The sequence below is a fragment of the Sceloporus occidentalis genome, unplaced genomic scaffold, assembly GCF_023333645.1.
Source record: "Sceloporus occidentalis isolate IW3139 unplaced genomic scaffold, rSceOcc1.0.p SCAF_6, whole genome shotgun sequence".
Classification (NCBI taxonomy): domain Eukaryota; kingdom Metazoa; phylum Chordata; class Lepidosauria; order Squamata; family Phrynosomatidae; genus Sceloporus; species Sceloporus occidentalis.
Window position 1 is genome coordinate 117,812,427 of NW_028316986.1, and position 21,316 is coordinate 117,833,742.

The following is a 21,316-nucleotide window of genomic DNA, read 5'->3' on the forward strand; positions in this document are numbered from 1 at the left end:
TATAGAGCGTCAATTTCAGGAGCCTTGTAGGCCTACTGAAAGTCCACCAGGCTCAGCCTTCACACATTCTCCCTTCATTTGAGAGAGGGGAAGGGACAATACATCACTGTAAATGTATGAAAGACCAGATTCAGTTTTTTCACACCTGAATAGGGAAGCTGTATACATTTTAACAGCCAGTGATGCACCCTTGTGCTTCCAGTGTAGGAACATAAATTATTTATGTAGGAAGAATAGATTCTCCATACTTCTCTAAAGTATTGCAGTACTGTCTTTAAAAACATACTTTAAACAGTTAAGAGTACTATAATTCTTAACAGATACATATGAGATATATATGAAATATACTTATACAACATGTGCATGTTATTGTTTGGTTCCAATTTGTTGTATTTAAGAACATTGTTAAGAATCCTGAAGAGCTGAGACAGGAACTAGAGAAGCAGCTGGAAGCCTGGCAAACAGGGAACTTTGCTGAGGTGGGTGATTTATTTAATCAAGCAAATACGTTTTTATGTTTTATTGCAACTTTTGCTGTGATATGAGAAATCAAAACCTTGTTTCTGAACTCATATTAAATATTTGGAGTTAGGCCACTCTAGAGCATTAAAATGAATGAAACTTGTTTAATAATCTAAGTTTTGAAAATTTTAATTGATCCGCAGAAGTTGGGACTACAGCTGTCTATGCATTGCAGAAATAATAATACAGTTTGACACAACTTTAACTGCCATGGCTAAATGCCATAGAATTCTGGAATTTGTAGTTTTGTGAGATATTTAGCCTTCTCTGTCACAGAGCACTGGTGCCACAACAAACTACAAACCCTAGGACTCCATAGCATTGAGCCATGGCTGTTAAAGCGGTGTCAAACTACATTATTTCTGTAGTGCAGATGCAGTCCATAATTGTATTTAGTCATGTGGTTACAACCAATTTAATTATTACAAAATAAGAATCTTAGTTCTGAAATCTGATAAAACCGTTCAGTATATAGATAGCACTTATAATTGTAATGACTCATAATAAATTGCTTAAAATCCCGCATGATGTTAAAAAGTAAAAAAGCCTTAGGACACGGTTCTCTATGGTCTGTCTAAGCCAAGTGCAAAGACAAATCCCGTTCCTTGCTTTTTCTAGGTTTATTTGGAAAGGGGTGTGGAAAGCGCAGCCCACAAGGTGCATGTAGCCCTTGTAAACCTATATTGTGTCCTCTAATGATCTCCCCAAGCTCTCATATCCACCTAAAATTTTTGTTGTAATTGTTTGACCAAACCAAGCTCAAAACCACCTTCCAGTGCTCCCACTGTGTTTGCCACCACCACACCAGAAACCAAATGATCAAATATCAGCCAAAAACGAAACCTTAAAGTCCCATCTAGAGCACCAATGTAGTCCATCCCTGATTTACAGGGAAGGAACCATCCACAAATGGATAATCTCCTATTGCCACCCAGGCCAGGCAGGAATCGCATGATCTAAAAGGCTTTTAACATGTCAAGACTGGAGTCCTGGCTTCTCCTTCAATTCTTATACCTGCCTTAAGCCCAAGAAATGTCTCCTCACTGCATTCAAGATTTCTTAAGTATTGTGTATCACCCGTTATATCAATGATTAGAAAACGGGGGGGGGGGGGGAATCTAAAGAAACTAGGGGGGAAACCTAGTTGTTTTCTGAATTGTTGCAGTGACTGAATCTTAAGAAAATCTTAAACAAGTATCTGTTTGTTTTGTGTTAGGAAAAGGCAGCAACAGAGATGTGGCAACGGTATCATCTGCTAACTGCACCTCTTTCACAACAACTCTGTGAACAGCTCCGGCTCATACTGGAGCCAACTCAAGCAGCCAAGCTGAAGTAAGTTGAGTCTCTGTCAGACAGATGGACAGCTGTATAAAAAGCAGGGACCATTTTCAACCGCCCCCCTGCAGAAGCAGCCCCCAGTGTGCCAGTGCATCAGATGTAATGTCACTATATTTGGCTAGTGTTCAGCTGAAAATAAGGCAGTGGGGAGCAGTAGAAAAGCAACTTGAAAGCAATTTTCTTTCATTTAAGGGGCAAAAAATCATTTTTTTAAAAAAAAATGCTGGGGAGGTTGAGGGCTGCAAAAGTAGGGTTTAAAGTCAGTACACAACCCACAGGCCACACGTTTCCTGTCCCTACTGTAAAGCTTACAGCTCAGGCTATAATTTTACTGTTTGCCCACCAAGAATAATAATAATAAATAAAATTTTTATTTATACCCCGCCCTTCCGAACGATCAGGGCGGCTAACAAAATGCACCGAAGCGCAAACAAAATACAGAGTTAAAAACATACAATTAACAATACAATCCTTAAAAACAATAAAAACCCCTTAGCCCATCCTCACGGCCACGAGAGAGGAGGGAGGCCCACAGGATGTTTAGTCGGGGAATGCCTGATTGAATAGGAAGGTTTTTAAGCCCTTCCTAAATTGGGCCAGGGTGGCAGATGAGCGGAGCTCCGTGGGCAGCGTATTCCAGAGGGCTGGGGCAGCTATGGAGAAGGATCTTCTGGCAGTAACAGCCAACCTAGCCCCAGGCACCTTCAGGAGTTGCTGCCCAGATGTTCTGAGGGTGCGAGGCGGAATGTACGGGGAGAGGCGGTCCTTCAGGAATCCTGGGCCCAAGCCATTTAGGGCTTTATAGGTAATAACCAACGCCTTATATTGCGCTCGGAAGCGAATGGGCAGCCAATGGAGATCTTTAAGCACGGGTGTTATATGGCTGGTCCTGGGAGCACCAGTGACCAGCCGCGCTGCCATGTTCTGCACCAATTGCAGCTTCCGAGTATGGTATAAGGGTTGCCCCATGTAGAGTACATTACAGAAATCCAGTCTCGAAGTTACCAGAGCATGTACAACAGTTTCCAGGTCCCTCTGAGCCAGGTATGGGCGCAGCTGGCGAATCAGCCGAAGCTGATAACAGGTGCTCTTGACCGTCGCATTCACCTGAGCCGTCAGGTGAAGGGAGGAGTCAAGAAGCACCCCCAGACTGCGCACGGAGTCCTTCACAGGGAGCGTGACCCCATTCAGGACAGGTGGAACTACCGCCATTCCTGGGCCAGGGGAACCTATCACTAGTACCTCCGTTTTCTCTGGATTAAGCTTGAGTCGGTTTTCCCTCATCCAGCCCATTACCGACTCCAGACAAGCCACGAGAGGAGAGACGCCATCCCCGGTCACAGCATCAGTCGGAGACATAGAGAAGATGATTTGGGTGTCATCAGCGTACTGATAACCCCGCGCCCCATGTCTCCGGATGATCTCTCCCGGCGGTTTCATGTAAATGTTAAATAGCATGGGGGACAGAATGGCTCCTTGAGGGACCCCAGTTTTCAGGGCCCGCTCGCTGGAGCACACGTCCCCCAGCTGCACCATCTGGGACCTCCCAGAGAGGTAGGAGCGGAACCACTGGAGCGCAGTGCCCCCGATTCCCACCTCAGCCAGGCGGCCCAGAAGGATACCATGGTCTATGGTATCGAAAGCCGCTGAGATGTCCAAGAGCACCAACAGGGACACGCTTCCCCTGTCAATGCCCAGACGGAGATCATCGACCAAGGCGACCATGGCCGTCTCAACCCCGTGACCCGCCCGGAAGCCAGTTTGAAATGGGTCCAGATAATCCGTTTCATCCAAGACCGCCTGAAGCTGGATCGCAACCGCCCTCTCAATCACCTTCCCCAAAAATGGTAGCAGCGACACCGGCCGATAATTATTATGAACCAGGGGGTCAAGGGAGGGCTTTTTTAGGATCGGTCTTACTATGGCCAATTTAAGATCCGATGGAAATCGCCCATCCCTGAAAGATGTATTAATTATCCGGCGTAACAAAAGTGTCACCGCCGGTCCCCCCTGGGCCGCTAACCATGAGGGACAGGGATCAAGAGAGCAGGTTGTTTTCCGAACGCTTCCGAGGATCTTGTCCACATCCTCGGTACTCACCGACTCAAACTGATCCAGTATAACATAGTCCACGGAGGCTCTGGATGCTTCTACCCTAGGTTCTGCCATAATGTCGGCGTTCAGACCTACGCTTATACGAGAAGAAGCCACCAAAGCCAGGGCTGCTGAACAATACTGATCTTTATCAAACTATATCTCTTTGGAGAGTGGTGGTAAAAACAAAATCAAATTCACTCTTCATTGTCTCTTCTGGTGTGTGTGTGTGTGTGTGTGGTAATATGTTTGTTTAATCATTGATTTTTCATCGTTTGAAAGATAAAGGTCTGTTATAGCAAAAGCAAAGATCCTCCTATAGTAGCACCCTTAAAAATAAAACATTATGGCTGAAATCCTGTTGTTACTCCTGACTTCAGAAGACCCATTGACTCATTGGGATTTACATATGTGTTGACTCACCATTCAACAGTTGATTGAGTCTAGAACAAACCAACAGGATTCCAGTCATCTTATGGCAAGAAGTGGGAACCATGAAGCCCACCAGATGTTATTGGATTCCAATTCTCATCAGTCCCACCCAACATTCAATGGTGAGGAATGCTGGGGGTTGCAGTCCCACATCTGGAAGACTATATGAAAGTGTATGCCAGCCCACCATTATGGCATGCACATTCATAGACCAGATTCAATGTCATTAGATTTGTCAGGGGTTGGATTTGTCACTCATGTCAAAAAATGTTGTACAATTTGTCAGCAGGATTGAATCAAAATTGATAAGAATCTCGGCTTTCCGTTGTCCAAAACACATTGCAGAAATAATCCAGTTTGAAACTGCATTAATTGCCCTGGCTCAATGCAAGGGAATCCTGGGATTTATAGTTTGCTGTGGCACCAGAGCTCTCTGACAGAGAAGGCTAAATGTGTCACAGAACTACAGTTCTCAGAATTCCCTAGCAAGGGCAGTTTGGTCTCAAACTGGATTATTTTTGCAGTATGTTTTGGACTCATGTGAAACGAAATATTTCCAGCCGTTATGGTTATGAAGATAATGCATGTTGAAGTCTCATGAGCCCAGAAAAAACAGATGAATAAAACTTTCTAAATATAGAGGAAGGGTTCTAGTGTCTTTGATAATCCCATGATGATATCAAAGTAAATTGCACAAAATAAGAAATATGACGCAGATGTAATTGATGCAGGCTATAGAATCCAGTTTTTCTAATAATAGTTGGGATTATCTAAGCAGAAGCTTTATTTTTGACATAAATTATGCATACCTCATGCTACATAGCAAAATAATAATTATTATTATTATGGAGGGCAGGATTGACATCTTTCATTTTTTTTATTTTGTTCTTCTTGTTGGCCAGAATCTTGTTGTGGAGTTACCAATGCATAACCTAGAGTTATACATTTGTAACTGTTTGATATTCATGATCCCTACATATTCCCTAGTTTAGCGGACTCATAGGGACTGTGACAGTCTCCCAGTCAGCATTGCTGAGCAGCAGCCACTGGGATCAATGAGGGTCTATTTCCCTGTCACTCATGATGCTGCTGTGATGTTCCTAGTCTAAAGTGGTGTGAGGGGAAATTGCAACAGGGACCTCAATTTTGCCTGTTGTAGTAAAGATTGCTTGTAGAAGGGGGTCGCCATTCAGGTGCTTCTTGATCAACAGGGGAACAGACCCCCATCAATCACAGTGGCTGCTGGCCAATAAGTGGAAATGGGTTGAGCCAGAAGTCACACAACAATGATGTTTACACATTCATAATTAGAATTCCCAACTGGATTCAAGCCATTATTGTTATACTAATTCAGGTTCACTTTGGAGTTACAATGATTTTTTTTAAAAAAATGTTTTAATAAAGATTATTCCAGTTCTTAAGAAGCTGTGATTTTGTTTTTGTTTTTCAATTCAAAATTGATAACTCAATCAACATCAGCTCTTTTAAAATCAGGATAACTTAAGTAGGCATGTGTATATATCTCTAGATGCCCAACATGGAACACTAAACCTATTAGTAAATTTGTGTCTATATTTGATCATAACTACAGTAGTAGTTTCAAAGTGAGAACCATGTTAGTCTGTTTCAGCATAAAATGGAAAAATGGTGTGTGTGTGTGTGTGTGTGTGTGTGTGTGTGTGTGTGCAGGAATCATCACTATCTTTGAGATGAATTTATTTTAGCATGAACTTCCATGGATATCCATCTACTTCAGTAATGGAGTCGGAGACACAGCCACAGGTATACTCAAGTTGCAAGGTTGTGATGGGTGCAGATAGTATAATGACATACCCCCCAAAAATGCAAATTATCAATTTGTGATACATTATTTTGTGTAGAATATTTTCTTTAGAAGGGTATTCTGCCTTGTTTTCCCTCTCAAATGCCAGTGCTGTTAATACTTTGCATTTTCTTCTTAATTCTTAGAGGTGACTATAGAACAGGAAAAAGACTAAACATGCGCAAAGTAATTCCCTATATTGCCAGTCAATTCCGAAAGGATAAGATATGGTTACGAAGAACCAAGCCTAGCAAACGACAGTACCAGATTTGTTTGGCCCTTGATGACTCAGCCAGTATGATAGACAACCATTCTAAGCAGGTAAAAGCATCTGAAATTATAAAGTGGCTAAACTGGGAACTTAAAGGCTGACAACCTTCATAAGTATATCTTCAGTGGTTTCAGGCTTGTATGGAATATTCACCTCAAGCTTCTGCTCTTCCTCTCCCTCTCCATTAACCCAGCTGAATGTTGTCAGCTGCCCTGTCTCTTGCTATATAAAAGCTATTCCAGATACCAGTTTCAGGTCTAGGGCTAATAATGGGAATCTGGATGTTTAAGCCCATTACAGCACTAAGTTGGATGAGGTATTTCTTTCCCTGTGACAGGAAATAGTCATTGGGGAAAGAACCAGAAAATTGCATTACATGGCTGGATCATTCTGTGCTGTAATTCCTTGTGCTGTTATATATATATTGTTTTTATACACTCTCTCTCTCTCTCTCTCTCTCTCTCTCTTCTGGAGTATCTGAGATTTTATATATATAAGAATCTCAGATACTCCAGAAGAGTGTGTGTGTGTGTAATCTCAGATACTCCAGAAGAAAGCTTTCCTTATTGGAAGTGTTTATTTAATGTTGTAGTACAGTTTGTTAATTGTGAATTGTCACATTTTATGTACAGTATTACGCTTTGATATACAAGCGTGTTTCCTTTTGTTTTCTGTAGCTTGCATATGAATCCCTGGCAGTGATTGGAAATGCTTTGACTCTTCTAGAGGTGGGGCAGATTGCTGTATGCAGGTAAGGATACTTTAAGGTTAAAACAAAGATGTCTATAATGAAATGAATATAACTCTTGCACAGTGCATAATTGGAAAACCTGCATTTAACTTTATTGCAGTTTTGGTGAAACAGTTCAACTACTGCATCCATTCCATGAACAATTTAGTGACCAATCAGGAACTCGGATACTACAGCTCTGCAAATTTGAACAAAAGAAAACTAAGATAGCTCAGGTATTTCCAGTATTACCTCTTGGATGAATTGCACTGTTAGGTTTTCTTTTAAGCAGCTCTTGTTGCAAATCCCATATTATTAAACTATCATGTTTAGAAAGGAATATCGGGTATTTACTATGATAAGTTCACTTGCTGTAATGGGTGGAGGATCCTTCCTCCTTCAGGTTATTTCTCCCACTAGCTCTGAAAGGTGGAAATGTTCATATCAGACTGAATGGCCTTCACACATGAGAAACAATCCCCTCTCCCCAAGTTGGTTTCTTTTCTGAATTGCAGGATATCTAAGAATGCCCTCTTCTGAAGAAGAAAATTAAGGCTGCAGTTAAGCTAGTTGTTTTATTATTTTATCCCATTTTTATTTGGGGGGCATCAGTCATATGACCCTTGTGCTCTCTTCCAACTCTGATTCTATGAGTTATGTAAACTCAAGGTAACGAAAGATATAATTTGGCAACAATACAGTTTTGACTTTTTTTTTAATTGATAGTCTGCTGTTCTCAACTTCTCTTTCACTTTTGTAAATTTAGTGTCACTATTTGGGAGGAGCTTTTTCACTCACAATAGATTATTTTACTCTTTTACCTTTCTCCAGTTTTTAGAATCTTCCATAGATATGTTTGCTTCGGCCCAGCAGTTGTCTCAAAATATTAATCCAGGTAAGTCTCCCTCTCTCTTTGTAAAACAACTGATTGCCCTAAAACAAGAGAGTGGAAAGTGTGACCCTTGATCTGCATGTGGCCCCTATTTTTGTGGTTCCTGAATCCTCCCACCAGCCCCCCAAAGCTACTCAATTTCCCGCTAAAAATGTGACACCCCCCCAGACTGTTCGCCTGAAAACTTCACAGAAAAGCCACTCAAAATGTTTGAAATGGAAACACTCCCATTCACACAACCACCCTTAGAACTCACAAATTATTTATTATTTACTTTATTTGTATGCTATATTTTCCCCAGGACAGGACCCAAGGTAGCTCCATTTACTTTGCTGTCCCTCCTAACATGCCAACAGAAAGTGATGAAATATCCCTTCCAGTTGCCATTTGAGAGGGACTTGAGAGGAAGCAGAGATATTTGGGCCAGCCACCCCTTCCATAGAAGCACTACACTGACCTTACCAGAAGCATTGCTTTATCATTATAATATTGTTGGTTCCAATAGCACTTCTTAACAAATAGGCTCTTTAAGTGTTGCAATTTTAGTGCTGGATAGCCTCAGTCAGGGCTTTATTTATTTCATTGCTTACAGGATTGGTATTGCTTATAATAGCCATTTAAAATGTATTTTTGAGGAGGAAACAAAAAAATAGATTCTCATCCAGTACTATAAAAGCAGTAACCTTTAGTAAATTTTTGGGGCATAAGAGCTTTTCTCAGTTCTGTGTGAATTCTTTAAAATGAATATGTGTCTTTCCTAACAGAAACGGCTCAGTTGCTCCTAATTGTATCAGATGGAAGAGGTCTTTTCCTTGAGGGCAAGGAACGTGTGACAGCAGCTGTTCAGTCTGTTCAAAATGCAAACATCTTCATCATTTTTGTAGTGCTGGACAACCCTAATTCAAGGGTGAGTGAAAGAAGAATGGGAGAATGAGTACTCAGGCATGTTGATTGTGAATAGGTCCAAGGCAGTGAAGTATCTAGATTTCACACTAGAACCACCTGGTGGAAAGGTCTGCTTTAATTTTTGAAAGTTTCTGATTCTTTTCATCCCCTTGGTAGCAGAAGTATTGAACTTACCTCATGTTCAAGTTTCCCAGCCACCTAAATGCTGATTTTCCACAAAATAGTTTCCCATTCTTCTAGTCTGACTTCTTCCTAACACAACAGTGTAGAAAGTACAACCCTGCACTTCTGGGGGCCAGATTGGGCTGTTCTCTAGTTTATTCTCTTATCAGGACCTTCAGTATTCATAATATGCTAGATTCTAAATACAGTGGACCTTAGATAATAATAATAATAATGTTTATTTATATACCGCTTTTCCAAATTAGATCAAAGCGGTGTACAACAGCAAGTACAATACAAAGTCAAAATAAAACATAACAGGCCTCTCTCCCCCTCAAGATGGTGGTTGGAAGGAGGGCTTTCCTTCTTCCAGGCAGGCAGTTGGAGCCAGCCTGCCTCTCTCCCCCCAAGGTGGTGGCCGAAGCAGGCAGTTGGAGCCTGCCTGCCTCTCTCCCCCCAAGATGGTGGCCGAAGGGAGGGCTTTCCTTCTTACAGGCAGGCAGTTGGAGCCTGCCTGCCTCTTTACCCCCAAGATGGTGGCTGAAGGGAGGTATCTGCTGAGGTTTGGTTCCAGTACACATACACACACACACACACATGGATACCAAAATATGCGGGTGCTGAAGTCCCATTACACATAGTGTACTGTAAAATGGCATAGTAAAATGGTGTCCCTTATATAAAATGGCAAAATCAGGATTTGCTTTTTGTATTTTATATTTTTTGGAATACTTTCCATCCATAGATAGTTGAATGGAAAATGAGATAGAAAGGCAACTTGATTTTCAGCTGTTCTCTCACACAACTGTTTCTATTTTAATCTGTTTTACCTAGTTGTATCTTTTCTTGCTTTGATCTTGGGGAATTAATAAAGTGTGTACTGTTAGATATTCTACTTTTGTATACCAGTATATGTGCTCTTATCAACCTCCCATTTTAATTCACAGGACTCGATCTTGGACATTAAAGTACCTGTGTTCAAATGCCATGGGGAATTGCCAGAAATAAGGTCGTACATGGAAGAATTTCCCTTTCCTTTCTACGTAATTCTCAGAGATGTGAATGCCCTCCCAGAGACTCTCAGTGATGCCTTAAGGCAGTGGTTTGAGTTGGTGACTGCATCAGACAGCCTATAGTTTGCCAGTGCAAGTGAATATCTGGTTGCCAGTTCATCAGCGAATTTGAGATGCTGTACAAAAGGACCACACACTTCAAATGTGCATTCTCCCTTCTCAGCGCAGGAGACTGCAATCCCAGATGATTTGCAGCGGTGTTCATTTATTTCCTTGCCTATGTCTGGAAACAGTGGAAATCCACCTTCTCCCTTTAATTGTTCTTTGAATAATTTATTCTAAAATTAATTTGGTATTTCTCTATCATTAAGAAATAGACATTTCCTAAAACTCTGTTCCTATAGTAGTAAGACACTAGTTTCCCTTTTGAGAGAAGAAATCGCAACTAGAAATGTTTAACCATAATAAGATATACTTGTCTGTCTTAGGCCACATGTATGAGTGGACCCTGTGTTTGCGGTGGGGTGTGTGGGTTGAATTCAACACAACCAAAAAGAAACCTACTTGAATACTTGAAACTGTTCATGTTGCTGAATAGTTACTGGTTGTCTGATAATGCTGGAAGGTATTTTCATGACAGGAAAGACTCTGCATTATCATTTTACACTGTGAAATTTGCCCTCTGTCCAAGGCAAATATCAAGATACATTTTGATATCCTTAAAGCATGCACAGGACTCTTTCTCCCTTAACCCTTTTTTTCATTGCAAAAACTATGCATCATTTGTGATTACTAATAAAGATGTTTTGTCGTTTGTAATTGTCGCCATTATTTTTCAGGACTGATTTAAGTCTAAAAGCGTCTAAAATAAATTGTCTCTGTATTATAAACCTTATAAACATAATTTTTGAAATTTATTTTGTCTATGGGAATACGATGTCCTTTAAGGTAATAACTTCTGTTCAATTCAGGTTTTACTTTTCTTTGGGTGGGTTAATTTGTTAGTTGTTTTGTGTCTTTTAAATACTTCATTAGTGTTGCCTCATTATTTGGAAAGTGATGCATTAATATTTTCATTTTCTAATGTTTTCCCTCTGAATTCTTTACAGCCCAAACTTGTGGCCCTCCAAATGTTGTTGGACTGCAATTTCCATCAGCTTCACCAATGGACAGTTTTACTGGGGAGTTTCCTCTAGATTCCTGTTTGGAAATCCCCTTACTTTACCACTGTATTATATTTCTTTTTAAACTTTGTAGCACCTCTTTTTTAAGTATTCATATTGGGTCTTTTCACAGCTAGTTATCCCTTATCACAACTTTTTACCTCAGGGGTTACCTTCTTTGTTTTTAAATCATATAGCCCCTCTCCGGTACTCAAATGGGGTCTTTTCACTCTACTTTACCAAAACTTTTACCTTAGTTACTCCTGTGGTGTAGTGGTTTGAGTGTTGGACTTTGGAGAACAGGGTTCAAGTCCCTGCTCAGCCATGAAACCACCTGGGTGGCCATCACACTTTTTCAGCCTCAGTGGATGGCAATGGCAAACCCCCTCTGAAGAAATCTTGCCAAGAAAACCCCATGTTAGGGTCACCATAAATTGGAAACGACTTGAAGGCACACAGCAACATACTACTATATCAACCACAGGCATCATCTTTTTGTGCGTTTAGGATGTTGTTATACTTTGTTACATGGCCAACACACAGGATGACCAGATGTCATAACCACAAAAAAGGCCAAATCACTGCAAATTGTAGAACAGTCAATAAAAGTGTAGGACATTACCAAATAAAAGCTAAAAAAATGGAAAATCATGCTGCTTAGTTGTGCTCTAAATGGAAGAACATTTTGAAATCCCTCCTGGACAGAAGGCTGAAGTGTAGGACATGTCCTGGAAAAGGAGGACCTCTGGTCACCCTGCCAACAGGGCTACCTCTGAGTATCACCCTTTATCATTATATCAGCCACCATAACAGGCATCACTGTTTTGTGGACTTGGGATGTTATTGTACTTTGCTATATGGCCAACACACAGGGTGACCAGGCGTTCTAACTGCAAAGGAGGACAAGTCACTAAAAATATAAAACACTCAAGAAAAATGGAGGATGTGACCAAATAAAAGCTAGAAACACTAAGAGAAATGTAAATCCATGCTCCTTGGCCATGCTCCAAATGGAGGACATTTTAAAATTCCTCCTGGACAGAAAGTTGAAATGTTAAGCATGTTAAGCATGTCCTGAGAAAGGAGGACATGTGGTCACCTCTGAGTATATATCACTCACTATATCAGCCGCTATAAGATGTATCACTGTTTTGTGGATATGGGGAGAAGGTGGCTAGAAGCCCTCCTTTTCCAGGACATGCCCTCCATTTCAACCTCCTCTCCAGGAGGAACTCCAAAGTGTCCTCCATTTTGAACATGGCTAAGAAGCATGAATGAAATAATACATACACATACAATATTTTTAGCTTTCGTTTAATATCCTACATGTTTCTTGAAGGCCCTCCATTTTGCAGTGCCTTATACTCCTTTATGGTTAGGTCACCCTGGCCACAGCCACCCTGTGGCTGAATGAATATACGTATTTATTCATGCTTCTTAGTCATGTTCAAAATGGAGGACATTCTGGAGTTCCTCCCGGATAGGAGGTTGAAATGGAGGTCATGTCCTGGAAAAGGAGGACTGTCATGTATGTATGTGCATATGCATGCATGTGAGTATATGATTTCTCTCTGAGTGTGTGTATGTATGATTTCCGTGTGTATATATGTGTGTGTGTGTGTATATATATATATATATATATATATACTATATGTGTGTGTATATATATATTTGTGTGTGTGTGTGTATAGCGTGTATATAGGTATATATGTGTGTGTGTGTGATATACACACAGACGAGGGAGAAAGGGTGTTGAGCTCGTCCTCTCTGGCCCTCCCTGAGGGCCTTCCACCCCGGTCGCCCTTAGTGCTTCCGAGGGGCGTTGTTGTGGTTCCTCCAGCGCGCCCGCCCTCCCAGCCAGGCCTTGTCTTGAGGGAAGGGAAGGGGGCCCCTGAGGCGGCCTTCCTCTCCTGGGCGCCCACCCGACCGGGCGGGAAGGCACGGAGGAGGAGGAGGAGGAGCCGCGCCCTCTTGGGCCCAAAGCGAGCCAGCAGCCATGGCGGCCTCCCGCCTGCCCCCGGCGGCCCCGACCCTCAAGCAGGTAGGACCCCCCCCTCTCTCTCTCTCTCTCTCTCCCCGCCAGTGGGGCCTCCCTCCCTCCCTCCCTCCCTCAGCGCCCCATGAGACGAGGAAGGGCCAGCAGGAAACAGGGGGCTCCCTCGCCTCAGGAATAATAACCCGCTTCGAGGCCGCTTTAACTGCCCTGGCTCTGTACTGCTAGGGGAGCCTGGGAATCGTAGTTTATTGTGGCTCCAGAGCTCTCTCTGACAGAGAAGGCTCAGTCTCTTCTCACAAAACTACAGATCCCAGGATTCCCTAGCATTAAGCCAGGGCGGCTAAAGCCTATCAGACTGGAGTGTGTGTTTGTTCGTTTTTATCATCATCATATTTATTATTTAATGATGTAATCCCGCTTCTATCCTTGGAAGAGGTGGGGCATAGAAATAATAATAATAATATTTATGTTTATATTTATATTACTTGTGTTATTTATATTTATATTAACAACAATTTATTTAATAATAATTTATTTATATTCCGCCTTTTCCTTGCGGAATCAAGGCGGATTACAAGCAAAGCCAACAAAAAATTACAAAGTACAAGATAACTCCCCTGTCAGTTAAATCATAGAACACATAATAAGAAATATTATATTATTTATATTGTTTTATTATATTATTTATATTTATTTTACAGTATTTTATCATTTTATTTATGTTATTTGTTTATTTATATTATTTATTTTATTATAATATTTCATATTTATATTTAGAAAGTATTTATATTATTACATCATTTGTGTTATTTATAGTATGTATTTTATTATATTTTATATTTATATTTAGTTATACATTTATATTTTTATATTATATTATTTCATTATTTATGTTATTTATTTATATTATGTATTTTATTTTATTACAGTATTTTATATTTATATCTAGTGCTATATTTATATTTATATTATTTTGTTATAATATTTATATATTTATATTTATATTATTTATTTTATTATAACATTTTATATATGTTTATGTATGTTTATATTATTTCATTATCTGGTTCATGTTATTTATTTATATTACTCCTGCAGTGTGCTTTGGGCCTGAGAGGCAGCTGTGGGTCTCAATGGCTGACTGGCTCCTTTTTCTCCCCTTTCTTTCCACTTGTCCTCATGGCACTCAAAACAAAATGGAGGACGTGACCAAATAAAAGCTATACACACCCATAGACATTCATTTCATATGGGTTATTTACAGCTATGTGACATATATGTCCATGTCTTGTGAGCCTTCCAAATTGGTTCCGACTTATGGCGACCCTATCATGGGGTTTTATTCAGAATAGGGTTTTTTGCCATGGCCTTCCCCTGAGGCTGAGAGAGTGTGACTTGCCCAGAGTCACCCAGTGGGTTTCCATGGCCAACTAGGGCTTTGAACCCTGGTCTCCAGAGTCCTAGTCCAGTACTCAAACCACTACACCATGCTAGCTCACAATATACTGTATTTTATTATTCATTCAAATATATTTTTCTGATGAACTTGTCTTTATTGGCTTGGGATATACTTCTAGAACTCTGAGCAAGACAAAGGCTAAAATGGTATTATTATTATTATTATTATATCCCATCCTTCTCCCAAGACTCCGACTCAAAGTAAAGTACAAATAAAATGGTACTTTGCTATCAACAAACCCTTGACTGAAACGTCATTCGAATTAGTCCATTGTGCTGAAATTAAGGGAGAAAACTCTTTCAACATTTGCATTGTGTCTTCAAGCAACCCATTGCCTAACATGATTGCTGGCCTTTTCCCCTCCAAGAAACAATTGCACTCTGGGCTTTGGGTTTGAGTCTTGCCTACTGCTTCTCCAAGGAAAAAGGAACTTTAAAAGGATCCATCCTATCCCCCAGTTTGCAGCAAGGACAGGCTGCCAAGCACATGCATTTCTCAAAGGGGAACAGCCAGTGTGGTGCTACTCAATGAGCTTCTTAGCCATGCTTAAAATGGAGGACGTTTTGGAATTCCTCCTGGACAGAAGGCCGAAATGGAGGATATGCCCTGGAAAATGAGGACACCTGGACATCCTGGCCTAAGGTAACTCTATCATGGGGTTTTCTGGAGCTGAGAGAGTGGGTTTCCCAGTGGGTTACCATGGCTGAATGAGGAATCAAATCCTGATCTCCAGAGGCATTGTCCAGTGCTCAAACCATGATGCCAAGCCAGCAGGGGTCTTAATCCAGTTTATTGACCTTCCGCACTCTTCTCCAATTGAGGCACCGCCTTCTTAAGTGAAGCGTATGAGTTTCTTTGGACCTGCATTAATTCTGAATTATACCCAGAAACAAGAATCATAGAGAGTCAGCATGGTATAGTGGTTTGAATGTTGGGACTAGGTTTGTGTGTTAGGAGTGCATCTGCAGAATTAATGCAGTTTGACACCACTTTAACTTCCATGGCTCCATTTTACAGAACCCTGTGATTTGTAGTTTTATGGCAGAACCAGCCTGGTTTGGCAGAGAAGGCTAAAGACCTTGTAAAACTACCAGTCCCAGGGTTCCACATGGTGGAGCTATGGCACTTAAAATGGTATCAAACTGCATTATTCCTACAGTGTAGACTCACACCCTGGGAGCCATCGTGGCGTAGTGGTTTGAGTGTTGGACTACAGCTCTGGAGATCAGGATTCGATTCCCAGCTCGACAGTGACACCCACTGGGTGACCTTGGCCAAGTCACATGCTCTCAGCTTCAGGGGAAGGCAATGGGAAACCCTGTCTGCACAAACCATGCCAAGAAAACCCCATGATAGGTTCGCCTTAGTGTTGCCACAAGTCAGAAACAACTTGAAGGCACACAAGAGCAAAACAGATGCACCCTAGCGCTCTGGGAGACCAGGGTTTCAAATCTACACTCAGCCATGGAGGCCTTAACTCTTTTGGTTGAAGGCACACAAAAACAACAAGAATCCTATTTAAATCCAGAATAGGGGGTGGGGGAAGGGCTTCCCCATTACAAAGTTATAATGCTATGATAACACTTTAACGGTAACAGCTGTTTTAGCCTTTACAAGATGCACCATCAAGGAAGCATTTAAAATAAAATGCATCCCATGGAATCCCTGTGATCATTTTTTACTTTTCTGTCATTATGGACAGTACAAAAATTAGCAAGGGTCACAAATATATAGTATATGAAACTTAAATAAGTTTTTGTGTAAACATGACTGCACTTCCATTTCCATTTTATTTTATTTTTTAAATGCTTCCTTGATGGTGCCTCTAAAACTGCTGTGATGGCAAGGGCTTTCACAAAATCCTGTGTGGCTCCTCACATAGAAATATGTAAACGCATTGCCATCCTCCAAGGCTGAGCAAGTGTGACTTGCCCAAGGATACCCTGAGTGGTACCATGGCTGAATTGTGATTCGAACCCTGGACTCCAGAGTCATAGCCCAATGCTCAAACCACTACATCACACTTTAAAAAGGGTATAATTGAGTGAGGAAAGATGCAGACAAAGACAAAAAACAGTAAGGAGACAAGCTCCAGGTGCTCTGGGATGGTTAACTGTTTGTTTGTTTTATAGTCAGTGGTCCTGAGTTTTAGGAAGTATTCTTAACTCCAGTGAATTCTCCTGAAGGCCCCCTGAAGAAAGCCTTTCCTCACTGAGGCTGAAACGTGTTGGGCTTTCTTAAACAAGAAAGCCCAACTATCCTAGAGGACGTAGAGCTTGTCTCCTTACTGTTTTCTGCTTTTAACATGCTTTTCAGTACTCTCTTCACTGCAAAAAAGGACAGGCAAAATGCTTAAAGGACTGGAGGTCTTCCTTGTGAGAAAATATTACAAGATTTGTGGCTGGGGGAGGGGAGGGTTTGAAACGTAGAGAAAGGAAAACAAGGGGGGGTAGAAATGTATGAAGTTATGCATAGTGTAGATAAGGTAGATAGGGAGCAGCTTTTCTACTTCTCATATACTACTAGAAGCCAAGAGGCATCCAGTGAAGTTGAGTGCTGGTAGATTCTTGGCCCAAACCTTGGTTGTTTTGTGACTTGTACCCAAAAGTAATAGGGTAATTCTTTCTCCCCCCTCCCCCCTACTATTAGTTCTTGAGGCGGCAACAGGTCCTTCAGTTGTACAGAAAAATTCTGCAAGCTATTCGTCAGGTTCCTAATGAAGCTGATCGTGATTACCTGAGAGACTGGGCAAGGGAAGAATTCAAAAGAAATAAAGATGCTACAGAGGAGGTGAGAAACAGTTATCTGTCAGCCCATGTTATCTGTCAGCCCATACATTTGGTTTTGCTAACTTCGTAATTGTGCCATTTTACTGGCTTTGTGCCTTTTACACAACTTCAATAGCATTCAGTAGTGTCTTTTTGCCCGTTGGCATGGGCAAAAAACTTTCAGAATATTTAATTAAATGAATTTGTAATGTGAATTAGGGGCTGGCTATAGCATACAACACACATCACACTTTTAATCTCCTGTAATACTAGTGTCTGAAATGTCAGCAGTCTCCTCTTAGTTGCAAACTTTTAATGTGTAGCTCTGTGATTTGTTAAAACAGAACTGAGGGAAGGTTAGTGTTTCAGCAGCATCAAAGGCAATTGCTTTGTTAGCCTTGCAACTATAGTGAGATCCTCTTACCCAACAACTACAATTTGTTATGGCACACTGACTCTGTAACGGGTATAAAGCTTGATTTTTTAAGCATGGTGATAGCAACTAGTTTTCTAATTACCTAAACACTTAGAAAGTTACTGCAACTGCTGGCACACTGGCACCATTTATAAGGCTGCGTTGGTCTTATTATTGGTACTTTTGTTTCTGAAGAACACCCAAGACTCAATATACTTGATATGGCTACAGTATGGAAATCCCACCATGGTGGCTGTTCCACATAAGACTCACAACACATAGTATAGGAACTATAATTTCTGGTAATCAAAGTTGCATGTTAAATGTAGAGGCACTTACTGCCAGGACCTTTATTGTTGGTTCCTGAATGGAGGCCCTAGTATTTAGCTCATGCTCATTTTGTCAAAATAAATGGGAAGAAACCTCTGTGCCTAATTTGCATGGGACAATAAACCATAAATCTCTAGAATACAGGTTTATTGTGAACAAGCATGCAGTCTGTTTGCTCTTGCTTTGCTGCTCCATCTAAGAGCAACCATTAAAGACTAAAGAGGGTTTCTTTAGCATGTCATCTCAGCCTGGGATTTTAGCACTTCAATTCTAAACATGACAGGATTTGTAAACCAGGAACAAACCATGATTTGTAAATCCACCTTTGAAAGGGCATAATAATTCAGGCTCCATGGTTCAGGCAGCACATTAAAGCATGGGTGGGAATCTTGAAGCCTTGCCATTGTTAATGCGCTGAAAGCCTCAAAAGCCCTTGTAGTGAGGAATGCTGAGAGTTATAGTCCAACATCTGAAGTTCCACCCCTACACTAAAGAAACCCTGGTTGATTGAATGGTGAGTTGGAGTTCCACAGAATGTTGTCATTGTGTGACTGCAGGACAATGTGTGTGAATACATATTATCTTTCATACAGTGGCTGTGTATCCCATTTCTGCTTTACAGGATACAATTAGGATGATGATTACTCAAGGCAACCTACAGCTTCAAGAGCTTGAGAGAACACTAAAGCTGGCAAAATCCTAGGCTTAACTCTGCTGATGGATCACAGTATCTTGTTGGTATAATTTCCGCAGAAGATGTTGCATTGGAGAGGCTTGTAAAAAACCCAAAGGTGATTTCTGTGCAGACTTAGGCAAGGAAGATAGCACAGTATTTAGGTGGGAAAACTGAGCTCATGTGAACCATAAGGTACTATCATGAGATATTACCAAAGAAATGTCTACATTTGAACTAGACACATCAGAAATGCAAAAGGGAATTTACTATGTGAACATAAATCAGTCCTGTGAACACCAGTATGTTAACCAAGCATTCAAACTCTAATTTTGTCAAATTAAAAAAATGGCTCACAATTTTTTGTATTTGTTTTGTGTGCTGATTTTGGGGGGGGGGGTGTCAAAGGTACCCTGAACTGTTTATTATACAAACTAGTGTTTCATACAGCTCAATTTATATACAGTACTTTACATGGCACAAGTAATACAATAGGAGCTGTACCCATAGTTTTTATACAAAATAACATGTAATATTCTGTTACAGAACTGTTGATTACAACAGAGTACACATCTGTATTAAAAAATGAGTTCATTTTATTGGGTATTTTATATGTACACGCGTGCTTTCCACTTAGGTGCCTGTAATATAATATGGAGGCTGAAAAAAGAATTGTCTTATCCCAAGGACCCAGGTCTCCAATTGAAAGTGCTAATTTGTCCTCCTATGTGATCTCTTGAGTTTTCAAGCCACTTTTTACTATGATGAAAAAAAGTGATTAAGCTAGAAGAGAAACTTGCAATTTATTTTGATTTAGAGAAGCCGTACTTTGGAAACAACTCCCATATAGCTTGAGAAACCAGTGAATATGCTCGTTACCTTTTAGCCTGAAAAGTACAGATATAATAGCTTTGCTATTTGTATCAGGAAAACAAGTCTTTTGTCTTTGGGTCATGTGGAAGGAGAAAGGTGAAGTATAAATAAATAAATATTATTTTAAAATGTTGTTGGCGAGGTGTCTTGTAGAAACATCATCTCATAACAAAGGAAGGGCCATACAGAGTTATTTGAGAAGAAGTTTCTGGGATTTGTTTCTTAGTAAATATGTATAGGATGCAATCTAAAACCATGAACTAAATTACAGCAGCTTAATTCAGGCTGCAAATGATACAATCTAGGGCTAATTCTTGGATGAAAGGATTGTGACTCAGTTCAGTCCTGGGACTGAAACAAATTTCTAGGCTCAGAACATGCTCAGGGCCCCCAATTCAAAGCGTATCTTTTGCCTCTAAATCTGTGTGGTAGGATCTTAATATTCTATTAAAAAACACAGTAGACCCATGAAGCCTAAAATCTATTTACCTACTTATGAAAACCATGGGCTAAAGGCAGTTCTGACTCTACCACCAAACTAAATGTGATGTGGAACTGCTGAACACCTGTTGGAAGTGGGAAACTGGGCAGCAATCTATTCACCATCCTGCTTGCCAAACATGCCAGTCAATAGAAGGTGGGAATTTTCACTAGAACTGAACTTTTTCCTGGATCAGGACCCAATAGCAGATATGTTGATCCAAACAGCTGGCCAGGTACCAGACTCATGGTACCATAAACAACAATCGTGTAGGTTAGCAACACAGCTCCCTAGAATATATGTTTGAATTGTAGATAGAACTTGTGTAATATTAAAATCTCTCACACACTTTCACTCAAGGTTTTTGTTGTACTTATGCCCCTTCCAATGGCCCCCACTCTGTATGTGCATATGTGTACATGTGTGTACACACACCTTCAAGTTGCCTTTTGATTTATGACAACCCTGTGAGAGTTTTGTTAGAAAAGGACTACTCGAGGTCCTGTTGCTGTTGTTTCGAGTGATTTCCACCTTATAGCGACCCTATCCTGGGGTTTGCCATACTCTGTGATGGCCAAAAAAATAATCTTACAATGGCATAAAACTAACTTGTGCAAGTGTAAGTCACTATCAAGATGTCAGCCAAAGTCTGAAACCGGAAAGCTTCAAGAAGTCCGAGTATGGCTCAAAAATGTGTTAAGCTTGACTAAATTAGCAGGATCCTGAAGCATTGCGTCCCACAAATTTATTTCCACCTTCTAGCTCTGATTGATAGATACCAGCAAGCTGGTTATCCTTGGCAAGGGTTGTTCAGAAGAGGTTTGTCATTGAGATTAGGGGTGGGGGCACCTGGGTCTAGTGTCCTGTCACCAAAACAAATTATTTAGCAATCTCAGACCCAATGCTACTGTTATTTATCAAGTGACCTACGTAATTGGAAAGAGATTACAGTACTCACAGCCCTGCATATTGCACT

General features: G+C 40.8%; 2 protein-coding genes across 3 annotated transcripts in view; both read left to right on the forward strand.

Moving 5' to 3' along the window:
• MDN1 (midasin AAA ATPase 1) overlaps nt 1–11,040 on the forward strand; it is a 173,294-nt gene extending 162,254 nt beyond the window's left edge. For both annotated transcript variants that reach the window (XM_089530729.1, XM_089530730.1), the window contains exons 95-102: nt 399–479; nt 1,739–1,854; nt 6,355–6,529; nt 7,157–7,230; nt 7,331–7,445; nt 8,041–8,104; nt 8,866–9,008; nt 10,117–11,040. In XM_089530729.1, the coding sequence (XP_089386855.1) occupies nt 399–479; nt 1,739–1,854; nt 6,355–6,529; nt 7,157–7,230; nt 7,331–7,445; nt 8,041–8,104; nt 8,866–9,008; nt 10,117–10,305 (957 nt within the window). In that variant the 3' untranslated portion in view covers nt 10,306–11,040. The remainder of the gene's footprint in view (nt 1–398; nt 480–1,738; nt 1,855–6,354; nt 6,530–7,156; nt 7,231–7,330; nt 7,446–8,040; nt 8,105–8,865; nt 9,009–10,116) is intronic.
• A 2,103-nt stretch (nt 11,041–13,143) lies between these two features.
• Nucleotides 13,144–19,345, forward strand: LYRM2 (LYR motif containing 2). Its single transcript, XM_089530731.1, has 3 exons — nt 13,144–13,386; nt 17,450–17,590; nt 18,936–19,345. Exons 1-3 carry the CDS (start codon nt 13,342–13,344, stop codon nt 19,014–19,016), a joined length of 267 nt encoding a protein of 88 aa, XP_089386857.1. The 5' UTR covers nt 13,144–13,341; the 3' UTR covers nt 19,017–19,345.
• Nucleotides 19,346–21,316: the final 1,971 nt, after the last annotated feature.